General features: G+C 55.2%; 7 protein-coding genes across 7 annotated transcripts; 3 read left to right on the forward strand and 4 right to left on the reverse strand.

Moving 5' to 3' along the window:
* Positions 1-227: 227 nt before the first annotated feature.
* On the reverse strand, positions 228-1,079 carry J4E92_006990 (uncharacterized protein; the record flags this gene model as incomplete). The annotated part of the gene is made up of 1 exon (XM_051498354.1): positions 228-1,079. The coding sequence occupies one exon, from the start codon at positions 1,077-1,079 to the stop codon at positions 228-230; it is 852 nt and encodes a 283-aa protein (XP_051351288.1).
* An 882-nt stretch (positions 1,080-1,961) lies between these two features.
* On the reverse strand, positions 1,962-3,093 carry J4E92_006991 (uncharacterized protein; the record flags this gene model as incomplete). The annotated part of the gene is made up of 2 exons (XM_051498355.1): positions 1,962-2,567; positions 2,617-3,093. The coding sequence occupies 2 exons, from the start codon at positions 3,091-3,093 to the stop codon at positions 1,962-1,964; spliced, it is 1,083 nt and encodes a 360-aa protein (XP_051351289.1).
* Positions 3,094-3,432: 339 nt separating this feature from the next.
* J4E92_006992 (uncharacterized protein) lies at positions 3,433-5,265 on the forward strand (the record flags this gene model as incomplete). Its single annotated transcript, XM_051498356.1, has 1 exon — positions 3,433-5,265. The coding sequence occupies one exon, from the start codon at positions 3,433-3,435 to the stop codon at positions 5,263-5,265; it is 1,833 nt and encodes a 610-aa protein (XP_051351290.1).
* A 1,262-nt stretch (positions 5,266-6,527) lies between these two features.
* Positions 6,528-8,469, reverse strand: J4E92_006993 (uncharacterized protein; the record flags this gene model as incomplete). The annotated part of the gene is made up of 3 exons (XM_051498357.1): positions 6,528-7,332; positions 7,384-7,598; positions 8,029-8,469. 3 exons carry the CDS (start codon positions 8,467-8,469, stop codon positions 6,528-6,530), a joined length of 1,461 nt encoding a protein of 486 aa, XP_051351291.1.
* A 1,004-nt stretch (positions 8,470-9,473) lies between these two features.
* On the forward strand, positions 9,474-11,699 carry J4E92_006994 (uncharacterized protein; the record flags this gene model as incomplete). The annotated part of the gene is made up of 5 exons (XM_051498358.1): positions 9,474-9,640; positions 9,697-9,813; positions 9,872-10,061; positions 10,115-11,210; positions 11,263-11,699. 5 exons carry the CDS (start codon positions 9,474-9,476, stop codon positions 11,697-11,699), a joined length of 2,007 nt encoding a protein of 668 aa, XP_051351292.1.
* A 1,230-nt stretch (positions 11,700-12,929) lies between these two features.
* Positions 12,930-14,806, forward strand: J4E92_006995 (uncharacterized protein; the record flags this gene model as incomplete). Its single annotated transcript, XM_051498359.1, has 2 exons — positions 12,930-13,528; positions 13,729-14,806. 2 exons carry the CDS (start codon positions 12,930-12,932, stop codon positions 14,804-14,806), a joined length of 1,677 nt encoding a protein of 558 aa, XP_051351293.1.
* A 1,203-nt stretch (positions 14,807-16,009) lies between these two features.
* Positions 16,010-16,810, reverse strand: J4E92_006996 (uncharacterized protein; the record flags this gene model as incomplete). The annotated part of the gene is made up of 1 exon (XM_051498360.1): positions 16,010-16,810. One exon carries the CDS (start codon positions 16,808-16,810, stop codon positions 16,010-16,012), a length of 801 nt encoding a protein of 266 aa, XP_051351294.1.
* Positions 16,811-17,106: the final 296 nt, after the last annotated feature.

A 17,106-nucleotide genomic window follows, 5' to 3' on the forward strand; every position in this document is an offset into this window, starting at 1 on the left:
ATGCACGCACATACGGAGAACAGTAGTTAGCAGCGCCTGCTGTCGTATCTTCTGCTTTGCATTTCTCTTTTTGCATCTATTGCATCGCACTTTCAGTAGCCTCTGCACGAGAAAATTGCTAAGAAGAATACATGGTATTACATATGTACATCCGCCAAAGCGAGTCCCTTTGTCGCCGCCCAGCAGCAAGATGAACCAGCATCTCCACTGCCAGCACACCCCGTCCCTCAATTTAACGTCCGCCTCCACTCATCCATAGCATCAAAAAGCGCCCCCAACCTCACCCCATCCTCGTCCTCTCCCACAGTCAAGACCTTAACCACACTCCTCTTCCTCCCATGCCTCAGCGTAAGTTCCCTCAACGGGGGCATCGAAACCAACATATCCCTCCACGACCCCTCTTTGCACCCCAATACCCTCTCATTCTGAATCCAAACATTAAAATCCATAACAACCGGATGGAAAACAATCTCTTGGCTCGTCCGTATAAGCCCCAAACACCTCCTCATCAGACTAATCTCATTGCGCACGCCGACTGAGAACCGGGTGCCAGACGGTTGCACCCCGTCTTCTATACTCTGCGGCGTAACATCGAGTTCAAAATCGAAGGTTGTGGGGACGAGATTGTAGATTTGCAGACTGCGGGACGGCTTCAGATACAGCATCTCCGCTAGTAAAGGGGAGTCGCCGGGGATGAGTTGCCGCCATACATTGCACACGCGCTGGCAGCGGAGTAAGTCCCAGAAGTCGAGGTGGATGAATACGTGCTGGAGCACTTCAACGGGGAGGTCTGTGATGCGTTTTCTTTGGCCGCTGCCCGGGTGCGTGGAACCTGCAGTGAACATTTGGCGGACGCGGTCCGCGTAGTTTCCTATGCTGCTGCGCCGGCTGTCTCGTGAGAGTTCCGAGTCCCAAGACCGCATGGAGGCTGTGTCTGCGTCTGCGGGGAGGCCGCTGATGGAAGGGTTGCGGATGGAGTGGCTTGAGGCGCTTTGTTTGCGCCGGTTGGTGGTGTCTTTGAGCTTTTCGGAGAAGCGCGTGAAGGCCGAGAAGTGGGATTGGTGGTGAAGATCCATCATGGCTTCTGTTCTGCTTGATTGTCGAGATGTATGACCTTGCTTCCGTCTGGAACTTTTATGTTTTTGATCTGGACTCCTCTAGGGCATCCAGTGTCGTTGTTAGCGCTTTTGATACGGGCTGTGTTATTAGACTTCAGCCTTGCGACGACGGTGCGGGGTTATATCGTGTAACGTAATTGCGGTGCAACTCTATATCTCTTGTGTCTCCGCGACGGTTGAATGGTACGGTGTTCTCTTATATCGTGTCCGAAGCGGTGTGAATGGCAGCATCGATCGAGAGAACAGGAAACGACGACAACGTGGAAGCCGCAGCTGACATGTCATTTACACTAGCCGAATGTGGCTGACTGACGCGGGATGGGGGCCGACAAAAGCAAGCAGAACACATGGGGGCTGGGATGTTCGGCGATGTTTGCTTGACGGCTTGCGAGGCGTATCAAGGAAAGTGAGGTTGACGGTCTGTTGTTCTGATACGCTGCAAGGGTAATGTTCCACTATTAATGCCGATGTTGGCCATCAAACGCACTATGTTCCCGCCTTTCCGTGTGGGACTATACATCCTACATACGATACTGCGATAGTGGATCAAGATGGTATGTTGTGTTGTATTGATATATGTTTACATGGCTTCCCAAGCCAAGACTGTATTGTTCTTGAACGGGCCGTCTGATGACGCAATGCCAGAGCATTGAAGTACACATGAAGCGGCGCATGGCACGCTTGTCGTGAGACGAATATTGTGCCAAATGCTCCAACACTTCTCCGGGATCCTCCTTGACGTACTCCTCGGCGCGGTAAGCCTATCTGGACGTGAAGTCTCAAAAGTGCCCACTGAGTCCTTGATTGAAGGTCGCTGCATGTCATGTATGCGCCCCGCTCTCTTCAGCCGACCTCGATTGATGCCAATGCGCCAATGACTTCTTCAGCGACCCCTCCGTTTTCTACCACCATCTTTGTGACTTGTGAGATCAGCCCCCTCTTCATGCCGCCTCGGGGTGGTGTCCAGACGCCTGAAGTCGCCAACAGTTCTCTTTGAGTGAGCGCATCTGCACTGGAGGTGGGCGCAGTACCGCCTGTTGCTGAGTTCATCGAGTTGGGTACGCCCGGGGGCGTCAGGTGGGACGGGGGGTCGATGGTTCGGATAGAGACGATGCGCGCGCCCGTGGACGAGGTTGTTGAGTTTGTGCATGCGATGGCGAGGACCGCATCTGCTACTGCGAGCTCCTCCTTAGCGGGATCGAAGATGATGTTGGGGCCCACTGCCATGGCTAGTATGATGACTGGGGGCTTGCCTAGCTGGGGAGCAGTCTTGTTGGTACCCGCCTGCTTCGGGTATAGAGGCACAGCAGCATCCCAGTCGTCGTCGAACAGGGGATCTTCGTCCTTTTCCGACTTTAGGGCTGGTAGGAGGGTAGTGAGGAGGGCGAGATGGGTGGTCATGGAAAGCAGCGCGAGCGGGTAGGAGAGCGGGGGTGAAAGAAGCAGGATCTAGGGCTGTTAGCAGTGTGTTTAGAAGAGGCGTATCGCGACTTCTTACATCGACGTAGAGCTTCCAGTGAAACCGTCTGTTGATGTACAGGCGGTCTTTGAGCTCTCCACTGGCGAGCAAGCTCTCGGTGAGCATGGAGGACAGGAACACAGGCAGAGCGTCGTCTTCGCGGAAGCCTGGCACCTCGACGCTCATCTCGACCCAGGCATTCTGGCCCTTGCCCTTGCTATCGTCCGTCTCTTCGCCCTCTCCCATGTCTACATCTTCGGGCTCACCCAGGGTCGGGCGCTGGCGTGACCTCTCCACCTCGGCCTTGACTCCTACGAGCGCCTCGGTCCCGTCTTCCAGGGCGATGCGCGCACTCCCGTTTGCGCTGGGCAGTACGTCATACTCGGCGCGCATGGAGCGAAAGTCGCGGGGGCCCTTGGTGACATCGAGGCGGATGGGCGGCGTCTGTGAGAGGGTGGAGCGCAGGAAGGACAGCTCAGCGGGCGAGAGGTTGACGAGGGCCTGCTGGGGCGCCATGGCAATTGGATGGTGGTGCTTGGGACGGGGCGACGGCGAGGTGTTTGCTGCTCGCGGATTTCTTGCGCATTTGTTTCGACGACGAACTAGCGGGCCCGGCGATTCGGCTGCAGCGTCACTTGCTTGCAGCCCCGGCGCGAGCTACTTCGCGCGACAACACCGTGCGCTGACCGCCGGTCCGCAAGAGCATTGTACGTCTGGGTTATTGGGTCCGGGCAGACATATACTGTCGCAGTCTCGTGGCTTCTACTATATTCTTCTCTTAATATATATTCCTAGGGCCATGCTACGGTAGACCAAGCCACCCGACCCTCGTCACACGTCCACGACCGGCCGCCAATGTCACCCCCGAGGTCCAAGCGGAACAGCGGCAATGCCATCACCACCATCGACAAGCTCGACTACCCGCCCAACTCGCCCCGTCGCCCGCTGCTCGCCCCCGACGACGACACCGAATCCCAGCGCCGCAGCAACGACACGAGTTACGCCGGCAGCTTCTTCGAGCAGGTGGCCGAAGGCATCTACGAGCAGGACCGCGTCAAGATGCAGCGCGCCGTGCTACGATGGCTGAGCTTCGTCTGGGCCATCGTCATCTGTCTCTGCGCTGGTAGCATCACCGCCTTCTCTCTCTACGGCCACTTGTTCCAGTCCAAGCTGCACTACACCCAGGTCCAGGTCAACATCGTCTCCATCGGCGCCGAGCTCGGCCTCTACCTGCTCGTCCCCATCTTCGGATACCTCTGCGACCGTCTGGGCCCTGGCGTGCCTGCCGGTCTCGCTGGCATTCTCTTCGGCTCGGGATATCTGCTGGCAGCCTTCGCCTTCAAGAGCGGTCCTCCGCCATCTGCAGGCGGTCATGGCTGGCCTTTCGGCGTCATGGTGCTGGCCTTCGCCTTCGTCGGCATGGGCACCAGCTGCATGTACCTGGCTGCAGTAACAACATGCGCCAAGAACTTTGGACGCGGAAACGCCAAGGGTGTGGCTCTGGCAGTGCCCATCGCAGCCTTTGGACTCAGCGGCATGTGGCAAAGTCAGGTTGGAAGCCGGCTGCTGTACGTGAGGAACCCGGATGGCACCAAAGGCGACGTCGACGTGTACCGCTTCTTCCTCTTCCTCGGCATACTCCTCCTCTGCGTGGGCGCCGTCGGCTTCTTCGCGCTGCGCATCATGGACGAAGAAGAGATGATCGACGAGGCAGTAGACGAGCTTGAAAGATCTGGTCTGCTGCAGCGCGACGAGTTCTTCACCCAGGCTGCGCAGCATCACGGCTACGGAACTATGGAGACGCAGGACCTCTCCGACTCGACTTTTGACTTCCTGCAGTCCGAGGCTGAGCGTCTGAAGGCGAAGGCGGAAGAAGAGGCACGTAAGAAGACATGGCTGCTGAACGAGGAGACTCGTCGGTACATGATGGATCCTACCATGTGGTGGCTCGCAGGCGGCTTCTTCCTGGTTACTGGCCCTGGTGAAGCCTTCATCAACAATCTAGGCACCATCATCGAGACGCTTACGCCTGCGCATGTCGCCACCAACACATCGCCGGCCACCCACGTTTCCATCGTTGCCATCACCTCCACACTAGCTCGCCTGATTACCGGAACCCTCTCCGATGTCCTCGCTCCGGTCTCGTCTGGAAACTCGCACCGTCGTGGACCAGATTCCATCGCGAACTCGCTATCGTCGCTCCCGTCCCTCGAGCAGCCGCGCCGGTTTACCGTCTCTCGCATAACCTTCCTCCTGGCATTTGCCTTCATCCTCTCTCTTGGACAACTTCTGCTCGCGAGTGGGTGGGTGCAGAACCACGCCTCTCGCTTTGCCGCCGTCTCCGCACTCATCGGTGCTGGGTATGGAGCCGTCTTCTCTCTTACACCTATCGTCGTCTCAGTAGTATGGGGTGTCGAGAACTTCGGTACAAACTGGGGCATTCTAGCCATGACACCGGCTGCCGGTGCTACGCTCTGGGGTGCTGTCTACGCTACTGTGTATCAGAAAGCTGCAGAGAACGGCGAGGCGGGTGTTCAGAAGGACCCCGAGGATGTGCTTTGCCACGGAAAGGCTTGCTATGCGTCTACGTTCTGGGCCATGACCATCAGCGTGTGGATTGCCATGGGTCTCATCTTCTTCGCTTGGAGGGGCCCAGGCGGGTGGAAGCAGAGGGGTGTTGCTGTATAAAGGTCTTGTCTTTTTTTGCATGGCGAAGGGCGTTTGTGATTCATGGTTATGAAGCGTTCATTGCGTTATTCCTATGTTGCTCTACTAGCATTGCATATTCCACTTTCTTGAATCAATACGAACTTTGAAAACTACCCTCACACGTCTGAACATAACAAAATGAAGCATATGCGCACATGCTGGTTTATCTTGCTGCTGAAGGGCGATATAGAGCCTCGCTTTAGCAAGTGTAGCACCTTAATTAAGGAAGAATAAACAATCCTCAGGTCTAGAGCCTAAGTTAATGTTATGTTACCTACTTTGCATGTTTCTATCTTAATGTAGGCTGCAGACCTATTTAACTTCTCCCCGTGTATAGCGTAGAAGGAATACATCACAGCGTAATCTCTACATCCGCTGTTTGCAAACCTAACCACAATCAACAAAAAAAATAGAACAACCAACCCCTTCACTCAACGCCACAAGACAACGATCTTCTCTCAACTACCCTTTCCCCGAAGGCTATAGTCTCAAGATCTCAATCCACAAGTTCGACGTATGCCAAACCTGTGTTTCAAGGGAAATTCCTCTAACTACCCTTGCTGCTGAAGGCTGTAGTATGAAGATTACAAAGAACACGTTCCTCGACTTGATGGTCAAACGCCCGTGTCCTCTATTCAAGACTTGAGTGAACGAGTGCTCGAACTCTTGTCCTATGTTTTGGTACTGCAGTACGCGATGCTTTGCTTCAGCCTGTTTAAGGGCTTAGGCAATTGGTCTCACAATGTCTGGTTTCACCCTAGACGTTGCAGGACTGGGTTGTTGCTCGGTTTGCTTTGCTTGAGGGTTCTTGTTCTGTGATGGGCGAGCGCGAAATTGTGACGATTATATATGGGATGGGATGTCATATCTACCTCCTGCATCTGTCGTGTGGGGAGGATGTGAGCTCTGCTATCGACCAAGGGAACGCGCGCATGCACGGGTATGTCGTTGTGTTGAGGGAAAGTGAGAGGGGAGGTCGTACCTTCCTTCCAGGAAAGAGCAACAACGTGCACTGACGCCCCGTCGACCATCAAACCTCACCTCAACAAAACAAGAACACAATAGATGGAAGTATTAAATGTTATATTCCTTCGCCACCAGCCACTTCGGCAAGGCAGACGAGGTTAATGGGTTCGTCGAACACTCATTTCATGCAAAGCTCCCAACGTTAACTCTTGTCTAGTCATGAGCCGTAAGCAGTCCCAGTCTACACCCGCGACCCTAATATACAAAGCACACGCTTAACCAGAGAACTCCTTAATGTCGGTAGTCTTGCCAGGGATAAGAGCCAATGGCACGATACCCGACACGTGCATCTCGGGGCCGTAGACGTGCATGTTGAGGCCGAGCTCCTGGCCGACACCCTTGATGTTCTTGAGACCCTCCTGGTAGTTGGGGCCGGCACGACGGATCCAGATCTGGACGTTGTGCTCGACGAGGAGAGGTGCGACTTCCCTCAGAGCGCGGATGACACCCTTGAAAGTCGAGGCGACGTTGGTGAAGTTGGCAATACCTCCACCGATGAAGAGAACCTTGCCCTCTGGGTGTTGAGGAGCACGGAGCATGAGGTCGAGGACGGTACGGGCGTAGTGGAAGGTCTGTGTCTCGGTGGGAGCACCAGAGTACTCACCGTAGTTGGCAAGCTCACCGGCGAAACCAGCAGAGGCGATGGCGTCGGCGTAAACGACGGACGCACCACCACCAGCGACCAGGGTCCAGACGCGGCCGGTAGCGTTGAGGATGGTCAGCTTGAGGGAAGCACCAGTCTTAGCGTCCATCTCAGCAATGTATGCCTCCTCCTTGCTCATCTCACGACCGAAAGGAGCGGGGAACTCCATCGGTGGGCCGACATCGACGGTCTGCTTAGCATTCTGCTGGGGAGCAGCTGGTATGCCGAGAGCTGTCGCGCTGCGAGCAATAGCCCACTTGGCACCGCACTCGAACTCAGCAGTCTGGTCAAGCTTGGCAGCGAGATCCAGGAAGTGAACCTCAGCTGAGGTCTTCTCCTCGTTAGGAATGACGACGAGAGGGTTGATCTCAAGGTATCTTGGTTACATTAGTATGCATTAGGAAGGTGACAGGTGCCTGAGTACTCACGTGAACTGGCAGTCAACGTAAACGGCGTATAACCTTGAGATGAAGTCGACGAGGACGTTGTGTACACCCTCGGGCACCTTCTTCAAGAGAGTGGCAGCGATCTCCTCGTTTGAGGGGTATTCCTTGAGGTCGACGGGAATGAGGAGCTTCTCAGCCTTCTCATCGACATCACCGACATCGACACCACCCTCGTGGGTGAAGAGGATCCAGTCACCCTAAGCGGACAAGTTAGCGGTGAGATCGGCAAAAGATCGCAAGATGGCGCCGATGCTAGAGCCGCAACACCACGGGCCCGTAAATTGACGATGCATAGGTAGCGGCGCAAAAGCGCTGAAATTGCAGCCACATTTGCATGTGAAAGTGGACGTGCGTATCGCAGAAGAGTAGGTGCTCTGCAGGAGTGGGTCGGCCGTCGTTCCCTTCGTCCGGCCGGCCTTGAAACAAAACCAGGCAGTGCGCCCGGTTTAAGCACGCTTCCCGCTCCGCTTGCACTTGAGCTGCAGCATTCCGCTCTGGGCTTCCGAGTATGCCTTTTGCACGCCTTCGCATGCGCCAGACCACACGGTCGCCCGAAACGGCACGAGATACGACGTAACGAAATAACGAAATGATTGTAGAAAAAGGCGGAAACTGAAATGGACGTACCTCTCGCACAGAGTTGATGTTGATGTAGTACTCGGTGTCTTGGGGATGGGGAACGAAAGGCTCGACCAAGAACTGCCTCAGGACACCATCGACAGTCTCGACACGCTGCTCCTTTCCTGCCCTCGCCTCGATCCACTCCCTCGCCTCAGCCCAGGTCTTGTTCAGCGCGAGCAGGCCGCTCTTGCCTCGCCTCTTGATGAGCTGATCTGGCTTTGCGACGAACTTGGAACCGGGGGTCAGCAGCCATGGGTATGTGGCCTCGGCCTGGTCGAGCACGCCCTTGATGTCCTCATCGGCGGCGAAGTGCAGCGATGCGAGCTTGGAGGGGGGGTTGTGTGTGGCCGACGCGGGCAGGGGAGTGGGCTTGATGACAGGCGCGCGGGTGAGGTGGTAGTTGAGGATGGCCTTGCCGTCGGCCTCGAGGATAGACTTGGCTGACATTGTGGTGTATGGTCAAACTGCGATGGATGAGTGTCAATGTCAAGAGGGGCGGCTCGCGTGGAGACAATGGGGTGCAAGAGATATGGCTGGCAGGCAATCCCGAAAGAAGTCTCGGGTATGGCAATGGGGCCTTATGCAATGTCCGGAGACGAAGATGTTCGGAGAAGATGGTGAGGGGGCCGGGACAAAAGATGCGAAGTGGCAGGCTGGGGAGTGGGCAGACGTACCTGGATTTGTTGAGGCTTGACACACGGTCTGCAGAGGGTTAAGAGGAACTGCTGGCAAGATTGAGTTGTCAGACGGCTTGGGAGGAGCTTGAGAAAGCGGTCTGATGTTTTTTCTGCGTGTTGAGCACTGAGGGCGGGCAGCGGATGCAGGGCTAAGGCACTGGGCGCACGGCGGGCCTATCACGGCGAGGACACCCCACCAGGGGTACAGCAGCTGCGGATGCCCTACACGACCCACGACGAGATATCAACGACCCGAACACACGCTTCCCGGGGGATTTTCCGCGATAACACCTTCCAGAAAGCGCCAGCGCGGTGCATTGAAGCCCCATCTATTACCAACACCCCCAATTCCGAGGTGCGACGCTGCGGTGCAGACATTCGGGTCCCCGTTCACCGCTCGGGACTTGGGGTTAGCGCCACACGCATCTAGTTCGTGCAGGGGATATCACTCTCCAGCTCAACACCGCCAAAAGTAAGGGCCAAACTTCGGAAAGAATCGCTGCTCCCTCTTCGCAACCTTCTCCCCATCCATCCAAGTACTCTGCTCTGCCCTCAGCACGGCATTGCATCCATAAGGTAAGTCACTCGCTCGCTCCTTCCCTAGCCCTTGTTGAGCTCCATCCCACCTGCCCGCTCTTGCGTGCCTGCCCCAACAGCTCCGAAGCATTTTTTCCCACGCGAAATACCCCGACCGCCAACCTTATCTGCTCGTCACAACGCCCGTTCCGAGCCAGACTGACCCTCCCGCCTCTCTAGAATTAATCGACGTCCACAATGCCTTCCGCAGCACCCCCCAACGGGAGCGTCCCAGCGCAGGCGGCCACCTCGAGCGATGGCCTCTCCGCCAACGACAACATCCGTCGTTTCGCTGCCCCCAGCCGGCCCATGAGCCCCCCGGCCTCGCACACACTCTTCCACCCCAAGACACGATGCTTCGTCTAGTAAGACCACCACGCCTGCAAAATACCGGAGCGCGGCTCTAACACAATGTGAACAGCGGACTGCAGCCCCGTGCCGTCCAGGGCATGCTCGACTTCGACTTCATCTGCAAGCGCAAGCAGCCCTCCGTCGCCGGTATCATCTACACATTCGGCGGTCAATTCGTCAGCAAAATGTATGTAGTCGACAATACCCCGAAGTGCCCCGCCAAACATCCGACTCACACAATACAGGTACTGGGGAACCAGCGAGACTCTGCTGCCCGTCTACCAGACAGTCGAGAAGGCCGTTGGCAAGCACAACGATGTTGACACCGTTGTCAACTTTGCCTCGTCGCGCTCAGTCTTCCAGTCCACCATGGAGCTGATGGAATTCCCTCAGATCAAGTGCATTGCCATCATTGCTGAGGGTGTACCCGAGCGAGTAAGTTCCAACCGCAGCAAAAACTACTTTGAACAGCCACTGACTTGCACTAGCGTGCGCGTGAGATCCTCCACGTTGCCCAGAAGAAGGGCATCACCATCATCGGCCCGGCCACCGTCGGAGGCATCAAGCCCGGTGCGTTCAAGATCGGTAACACTGGTGGTATGATGGACAACATCGTTGCCTCCAAGCTCTACCGCCCTGGTTCCGTCTCATACGTCTCCAAGTCCGGAGGTATGTCCAACGAGCTGAACAACATCATCGCAAACACTACCGATGGTGTGCTCGAGGGTGTTGCCATTGGTGGTGACAGGTACCCCGGTACCACCTTCATCGACCACGTTCTCCGATACCAGGCCGACCCCGACTGCAAGATCATTGTCCTGCTCGGTGAGGTTGGTGGTGTTGAGGAATACCGCGTCATTGAGGCTGTCAAGTCTGGCCAGGTCAACAAGCCCATTGTTGCGTGGGCCATCGGTACCGTTGCTGGTATGCTCAAGACCGAGGTCCAGTTCGGTCACGCTGGTTCTTTCGCCAACTCTCAGCTCGAGACTGCGGCCACCAAGAACAAGACCATGAGGGAAGCTGGCATCTACGTCCCAGAGACCTTCGAGGAGATGCCCGGCACTCTTGCCCAGGTCTACCAGAAGCTCGTCAAGGACGGCACCATCAAGCCCAAGCCTGAGCCCGTTGTACCCAAGATCCCCATCGACTACTCATGGGCGCAGGAGCTCGGTCTCATCCGAAAGCCCGCTGCTTTCATTTCCACCATCTCTGACGACCGTGGTCAAGAGCTTCTGTACGCTGGTATGCCCATCTCTGATGTCTTCAGGGAGGAGATCGGTATCGGTGGTGTCATGTCACTGCTGTGGTTCCGTCGCCGTCTGCCCAACTACGCCAGCCGTTTCCTCGAGATGGTTCTCATGTTGACTGCCGATCACGGTCCAGCTGTGTCTGGTGCCATGAACACCATCATCACTACCCGTGCTGGCAAGGACCTCATCAGTGCCTTGGTCTCTGGTCTCTTGACCATTGGATCGCGCTTCGGTGGTGCGCTCGACGGCGCCGCTGAGGAGTTCAGCAAGGCCTTTGACAAGGGCCTCAGCCCTCGTGACTTCGTTGACACAATGAGGAAGGAGAACAAGCTCAGTAAGTCGCCTAAGCTGAAAGCCATATTTGTACATCAGCTAACGTCTATCAGTTCCTGGTATTGGTCACAGGATCAAGTCGCGTAACAACCCCGATCTTCGTGTCGAGCTCGTCAAGGAGTACGTCAAGAAGAACTTCCCCAGCACCAAGCTGCTCGACTACGCGCTTGCCGTCGAGTCAGTGACCACATCGAAGAAGGACAACCTGATTCTCAACGTTGACGGCTGCATCGCTGTCTGCTTCGTTGACCTTGTTCGCAACGGTGGTGCTTTCACCCAAGAGGAGGCTGAGGACTACCTGAAGATGGGTGTCCTTAACGGTCTCTTCGTCCTTGGCCGAAGTATCGGTCTCATTGCCCATTTCCTTGACCAGAAGAGGCTGCGCACTGGTCTTTACAGACATCCCTGGGACGACATCACCTACCTCCTGCCCTCGCTGCAGGCTGGTGGTGCGCCAGGTGCCGAGGGCCGTGTTGAAGTTACTTTGTAGAGTCATGGTTTGGAAAAGGCAAGGGTATATCCGGTTCTAGTCGCTTGATGGCGGACCCAAACTGGCGTTTTGAGCGTGGTAGACGAAGGTCTTCCGCAGCATCGTAGGGCCATTGTAGCAATACCCGCCCGCTGTTGGCGGACATATATTATTTAATGTCAAACGAACAAGCAATGCGAGTTCCACGTGCCACGTGCCGCGTCTTGATACGGATGGGTCGGCAACACTTTTTCAGCCCTGTGGGCGGCCTAACGTAGTGCTCTGATCCATCTTTAGCCACCCTACATTCCGCTCGAAGAAGCAAACCCTTCGTCTGTTCGCCGCAATAATTCTCACCAACATGAATCTTGAAACGGCGACACCTGGAAGATGAAGTCGCCCACGATAGAAGGAAAATTATCCATCGGGTTGAATCAAGGCCCAAATGCAAGTAAGGCAGATTCATGTCCTGTACCGCTGACCCACAGAAACATGGTGTGGCAGTATCGTATGTTTCCTCATTGTACCTGATGTGCCGAGTCCCGCTCACCGGTATCCCGGTCACGACCACGAGAAGCGTTAGTAAATATCTTAGGCTAACTAGGCGTAGGATAGCGGCCAACACACTCGTGCGAGAGAATCATTCTTCATAGGATCTGGGCTCCCGCTGTCAGCACCCAGCCACCCCGTTGATTTTTGCAGGATTCGATGCGCCCCGAAGCCATACCTATAGTCTTGGCATCCACCATAGTCTCGTTGAATACGGCTAATTCGGATGCTGTGTAACCAAGGAACCGCAACACTTTGGTTCATGCATCGATGATGCCTTTGCACGGATGTCTATCCGTCTGCAATATTTGGCTCGAGGCAGTCATGAACATGTCATAGTTGTTCAGCAAGGCTGCAGCTTCAGTCACGCCGCGGCCCTACATGCGGCGCGTACAGAGTTGTGAGTTCTTCCGCGTCGCTTACATTAGGCGTTCAGCCGCTATCGTTATTGGGGGCCACGGACTGTTCGCTTCTTTGTGCTGGCGGGTAAGGTGCCTGGCTGCCTTGGAAATAAGCATGGGTATCTAGTTCTGCATGCGAGCTGCCGCAGGGAATAAGTAGAGATGTGATCCCGGGGTTCAGTTGGTGTTCAGCCTTGTCGCTGGTATTATCGTCACCAGCAAGCACCATCGTCATCGTTTTGGTGTTGAGGTACCACACCAACATACTCTCGCAATGTTCACACGCACCATCGTCGCCGCAATGGCTTCGGCCTCGCTGGCTGGCGCCCAGAGTTCAGACTCGGAACATACACTTGCTGCTTTCGCTTTCGTTCGCACGGGAGAACGGACACCCATCTTGCGCAATAATACCCAGACTCTTACCAGCTTCGGCGCGAATCAGATGCATGCGCTCGGTCAAAAGTTCAGATCAAAGTTCATTTCCGGTCCTGAGTCCATTGCGGGACTATCAGAGGATGTCCTGAACAACGACCAGATTTGGGTTCAGACTCTCGATGCGCCATACCTGGTTTCGTCGGCGCAAGCCTTCATGCAAGGTCTTTACCCACCACATGACATCAGCAACGCAACTGGTGATAACACGGGTGTCCTCGCTGACGGCACTTCGGTCGACTACCCACTCAACGGATATCAGTACGCTAGCATTCATGCTGCGAATGTGTACGACCCAGTTTCGAGACTTGTATCTGGAGCTGGACAATGTCCACAAGGACAAACCGACGCACTGAAATACTTCACGACTCAAGAATACCGGGATGCCGAGTATTTGGCAGACAACAGTGAACTGTACAAGAACCTCCCTCTGGATTGGTTCGAAGGCCACGTCAATCAAGATGAACTGTAAGTACGATTGGAGACGGAATACGTCTTGGACTTTCGCCTTCTATTTTATGGTCTTCTCCTACCCCTGCCCTACCTTCTCTGGTGCAGAGCTGATTCAGTACTGTCATGTGATTCAAATACTGACATTGACACAGGTCATATATGTATGCACTTGAACTGGCAGACTACTTATCATACCAATACATGCACAACGCTAGTATCTACAAGACCCTAGCAAACAATGAGTCCGGCTTATACGATACGCTCCGATCCCGCGCCGACGAAGTAGCCTGGTATCTCTACGGCAACACCTCAACCTCCGAAACCAGCAACCGAGCCATCGGCGGCAAAACGCTCGCCGGCTCGATCCAAAACACCTTCGACATGCTCGTATCTGGCAAGAACAACAGCGCCGGCGATCTCAGCAGCGCAGGCCAGATCAGCACGCCCAGCCCACTCACCTTCTTCTTCGGCGAACAAGACGCCATGATGAGCCTCATGTCCTTAATGATGCTCGACACACAGTCCGCCGAATTCAAATCCATCCCACCCTACGGCTCCGCCATGATATTCGAACTCTTCAGCACCAGCTCCAACACAGCCATGCCCAGCGACCCCGACGACCTCTGGGTACGCTTCTACTTCCACAACGGCACAGACGCAGACGACAAGCCACTGCAATCCTACTCCATGTTCAACAACGGGCGTTCCAAGACAGACATGCGATACACAGAGTTCGAAAGACTCTTCAGCACCATCTCCATGCAGGGCCTAAGCGACTGGTGCGAAACCTGCAGCACAGGAGCTTTCTTTTGCCGCGGCGCAGACGGCAGCGGCGTCACGCTCGTCGTCCCCGCTGCCCACGAAAGACAAAGTAAAGACGGCGTCTCCCCCGTCGTCGGCGGCGTAATCGGCGCAGTCATTTCTCTCGTCGTAGCAGGCCTCCTCTTCGCACTCGCTATGCTACTCACTGGACTCCGCTTCCACCGCGTCGAGCACCGTCTTGGTGCCAACCTTCGTAGTCAGAAATCGGATCTTGGCGGCTTCAAGGGCTCGGCGAAGTTGGCGTCGGATCCGGATGTTAGTCTTGCGGGGAATGGGGCACCGCCTGCGACGAATAATGCGGGGGTTGTTAGTTTTGGTGGGGATGGGAAGAGGGGGCATGAGAGGGTGGGGAGTTGGGAACTTAGGCAGAAGGAGTTTGGGAAGGATGTTGGGGATGTGAGTCCGAGGAGTAGTTTTGGGGGGATTGATGGGGTTGCTGTTAGGGGGGTTGAGCCGCGGGATCAGGTGTGAGTCGCGACTGACTGAGGTGAGGTGGTGACTGAAAAGTATGTTTGGTTGGATTTGGATACCCTCTTTACGACACGAGTATGATGGCTATTTGAAAGAGGATGAGGAAAGAGAGGGCCTTGTATGGGCTTTTTGTTTCATACGATCTTGATACCCGGTTTCCCCATGCGCAGGAAACCATTGTAGGTTTATGTCTTTATGAACACGACACTTGCTTTACGAATTAGAGAACGCAAACGTTCTCAACATATCCTCTCACTTTACTTGCGCTCTTACTCACACATCGTACTGTGCTTTATCTTGTCTCACTCACCACTCTCCATGCATTCAGATGCCATCTATCATTCATCAACCTCACCCAAGAATACTCTACACATCCTCTCCAACTACCCATCTCACCATCGATCAAATCAACGCAGAATGCGTAGTCCAATGGTCAAGACGTCCACGCTAAACAATCCACTACTGAGTAGTCCTTTGTCCTGTCGGGCCTGCAGGACCGCGGCAAGGGCGTGTGTCGGACTAAAAACCGCCGCGGGAGTCGTGTGGGAGATGCTAGTTCGAGTCTAGCCGCGTTCATAATATCTTCTTTTTGCTATTGCTGATATACTTAGGCATGTGAGAGTAAGGACGGGAAGATATCGATATAGATAGAGAGTTGGATCCATGAGAAGATAGTATACGGGTATTCTATTCTGGGTGCGATCTTTTTGTGTCAAGTGCTACCTGAGACGTTGCTGCTTACATACTGTCTAATCTCCTCTTACTTTACATGAGCTGCAAGTCTCCATCTAGATGTTGTTCGTTCTGGACGGTTCTACCTCGAAGACAGGGTTGTTTCAAGCAACATTGTCTTATGGCTAGACATGTTGGACTCAGTCGTTATCCTAATCTCTTGAATGATTGGCTTGAGATAATGTCGTCCAAGTAGAACGACACCAATCTTAATATGGGAATGACAGCACAGAGTATGGTAGAACAAAGTGACATGGAAAAGCTTATATAATCTCATTGAAGGCATATACAGATATGAGTGACGACACAATTCAGCCGCATGCTGTACCGCTAAACTCCTTACGAACGCCATATCGTGGCAAAATCCACACAAGCAAGCCTGTGCCAAAGCACATTCGTATTTTCCGCTCATGAACATCAGGAACCACCGTATTATCCACAAAGAAACGAAGACACGAGCGCATCTCTTCCTCATCTCAGCAGCTGCCCTGCGATTCCAACGGCCATTCCCGCTGTCATCAGGTAGTCGGCACACCGCGCTCTCTTCGCCGCATTCCCTTGGCCATCAAAAGCCGCACAAGCCTCGACGGTAAGCTGCGAGCAGCCCAGACTGCTGAGACTGGAGCAGATGCTCTGGGCGGACTGGAGGCCGACACTGGGAATGGCGGTAATGGTAGCGCCGCCGCCGTTGGGGGCCGAGATGGTGACGCCGGCGGCGCCATTGGCTAGAGCAGTCGTACAACTTGCAGCATCGCTTTGACAGCTTGTATAAGCGGACGAGCAGGCAGCTGCGTTGGTGTAAGTCGTCGGTATGTACGGGAAAGGGTAGAATTGGTTCTGTACCGTGCTTCCGTGGTTTGCGCCATTTGTTTCCTGCACGAAGGGCTGCTCCCCGGTTGTGGATGCGATTACGAAGGAGACGGTCGAGGTGGCCGAGGGGTTCGCGCCGGTGGGGACTGCGCCGATGGCTCCTGTGCAGGCGACGCCTTGGGGACAGCATGCTACGTGGCCGGCCTGGTCGGCTGAGCAGACGGCTGTTCGTGGGCAGCAGAGTCCTGGCGCGCCAAGGCCGGCGCAGTTGAAGTAGGAAGTCGCGCACGCATTGCCTTGACGCTTAAGCAGTTCGAGGTTGCCGTCGGCGGGAGATGTCTCCATGGCCTCGTATACGGGGGTCGGTAATGGCGCAACGGCGGCCTCGAAGTCGCCGTAGACATCGGGTGCGGCGAGCGCGGCGAGCGGCGCAAGCAGTAGCGGGGCGAAGAATGTGCGCATTGTGGGATTATGGATGTTGGTCGTTCGTGAGGCAAGGTGTGCGGCTTGCGCCGGGGAGTGGTGATGTCGTACGGGGCCGGCTTGTTGTTGGGACGGCTACGGCTATCGATGTGGTAGTGGCTGGGCGCTGTTTGCATGAGCGTGGGACCGATGTGTGCCAATTAGTAACTCACAATTGGAAGCGCAGTGCAATGGACGGTCGCAGTATGGGCTGGCAGGTGTCGAGATGTCGTGGGCATCAAAGTCGGTGCGGCTGTGTGGTATGCGCCAAGCAAGGTGCGTTGTAACGGCAACGC

This window comes from Alternaria infectoria, assembly GCF_024043175.1.
Source record: "Alternaria infectoria strain BMP 0036 chromosome Unknown scaffold_11, whole genome shotgun sequence".
NCBI classification, from domain to species: Eukaryota; Fungi; Ascomycota; class Dothideomycetes; order Pleosporales; family Pleosporaceae; genus Alternaria; species Alternaria infectoria.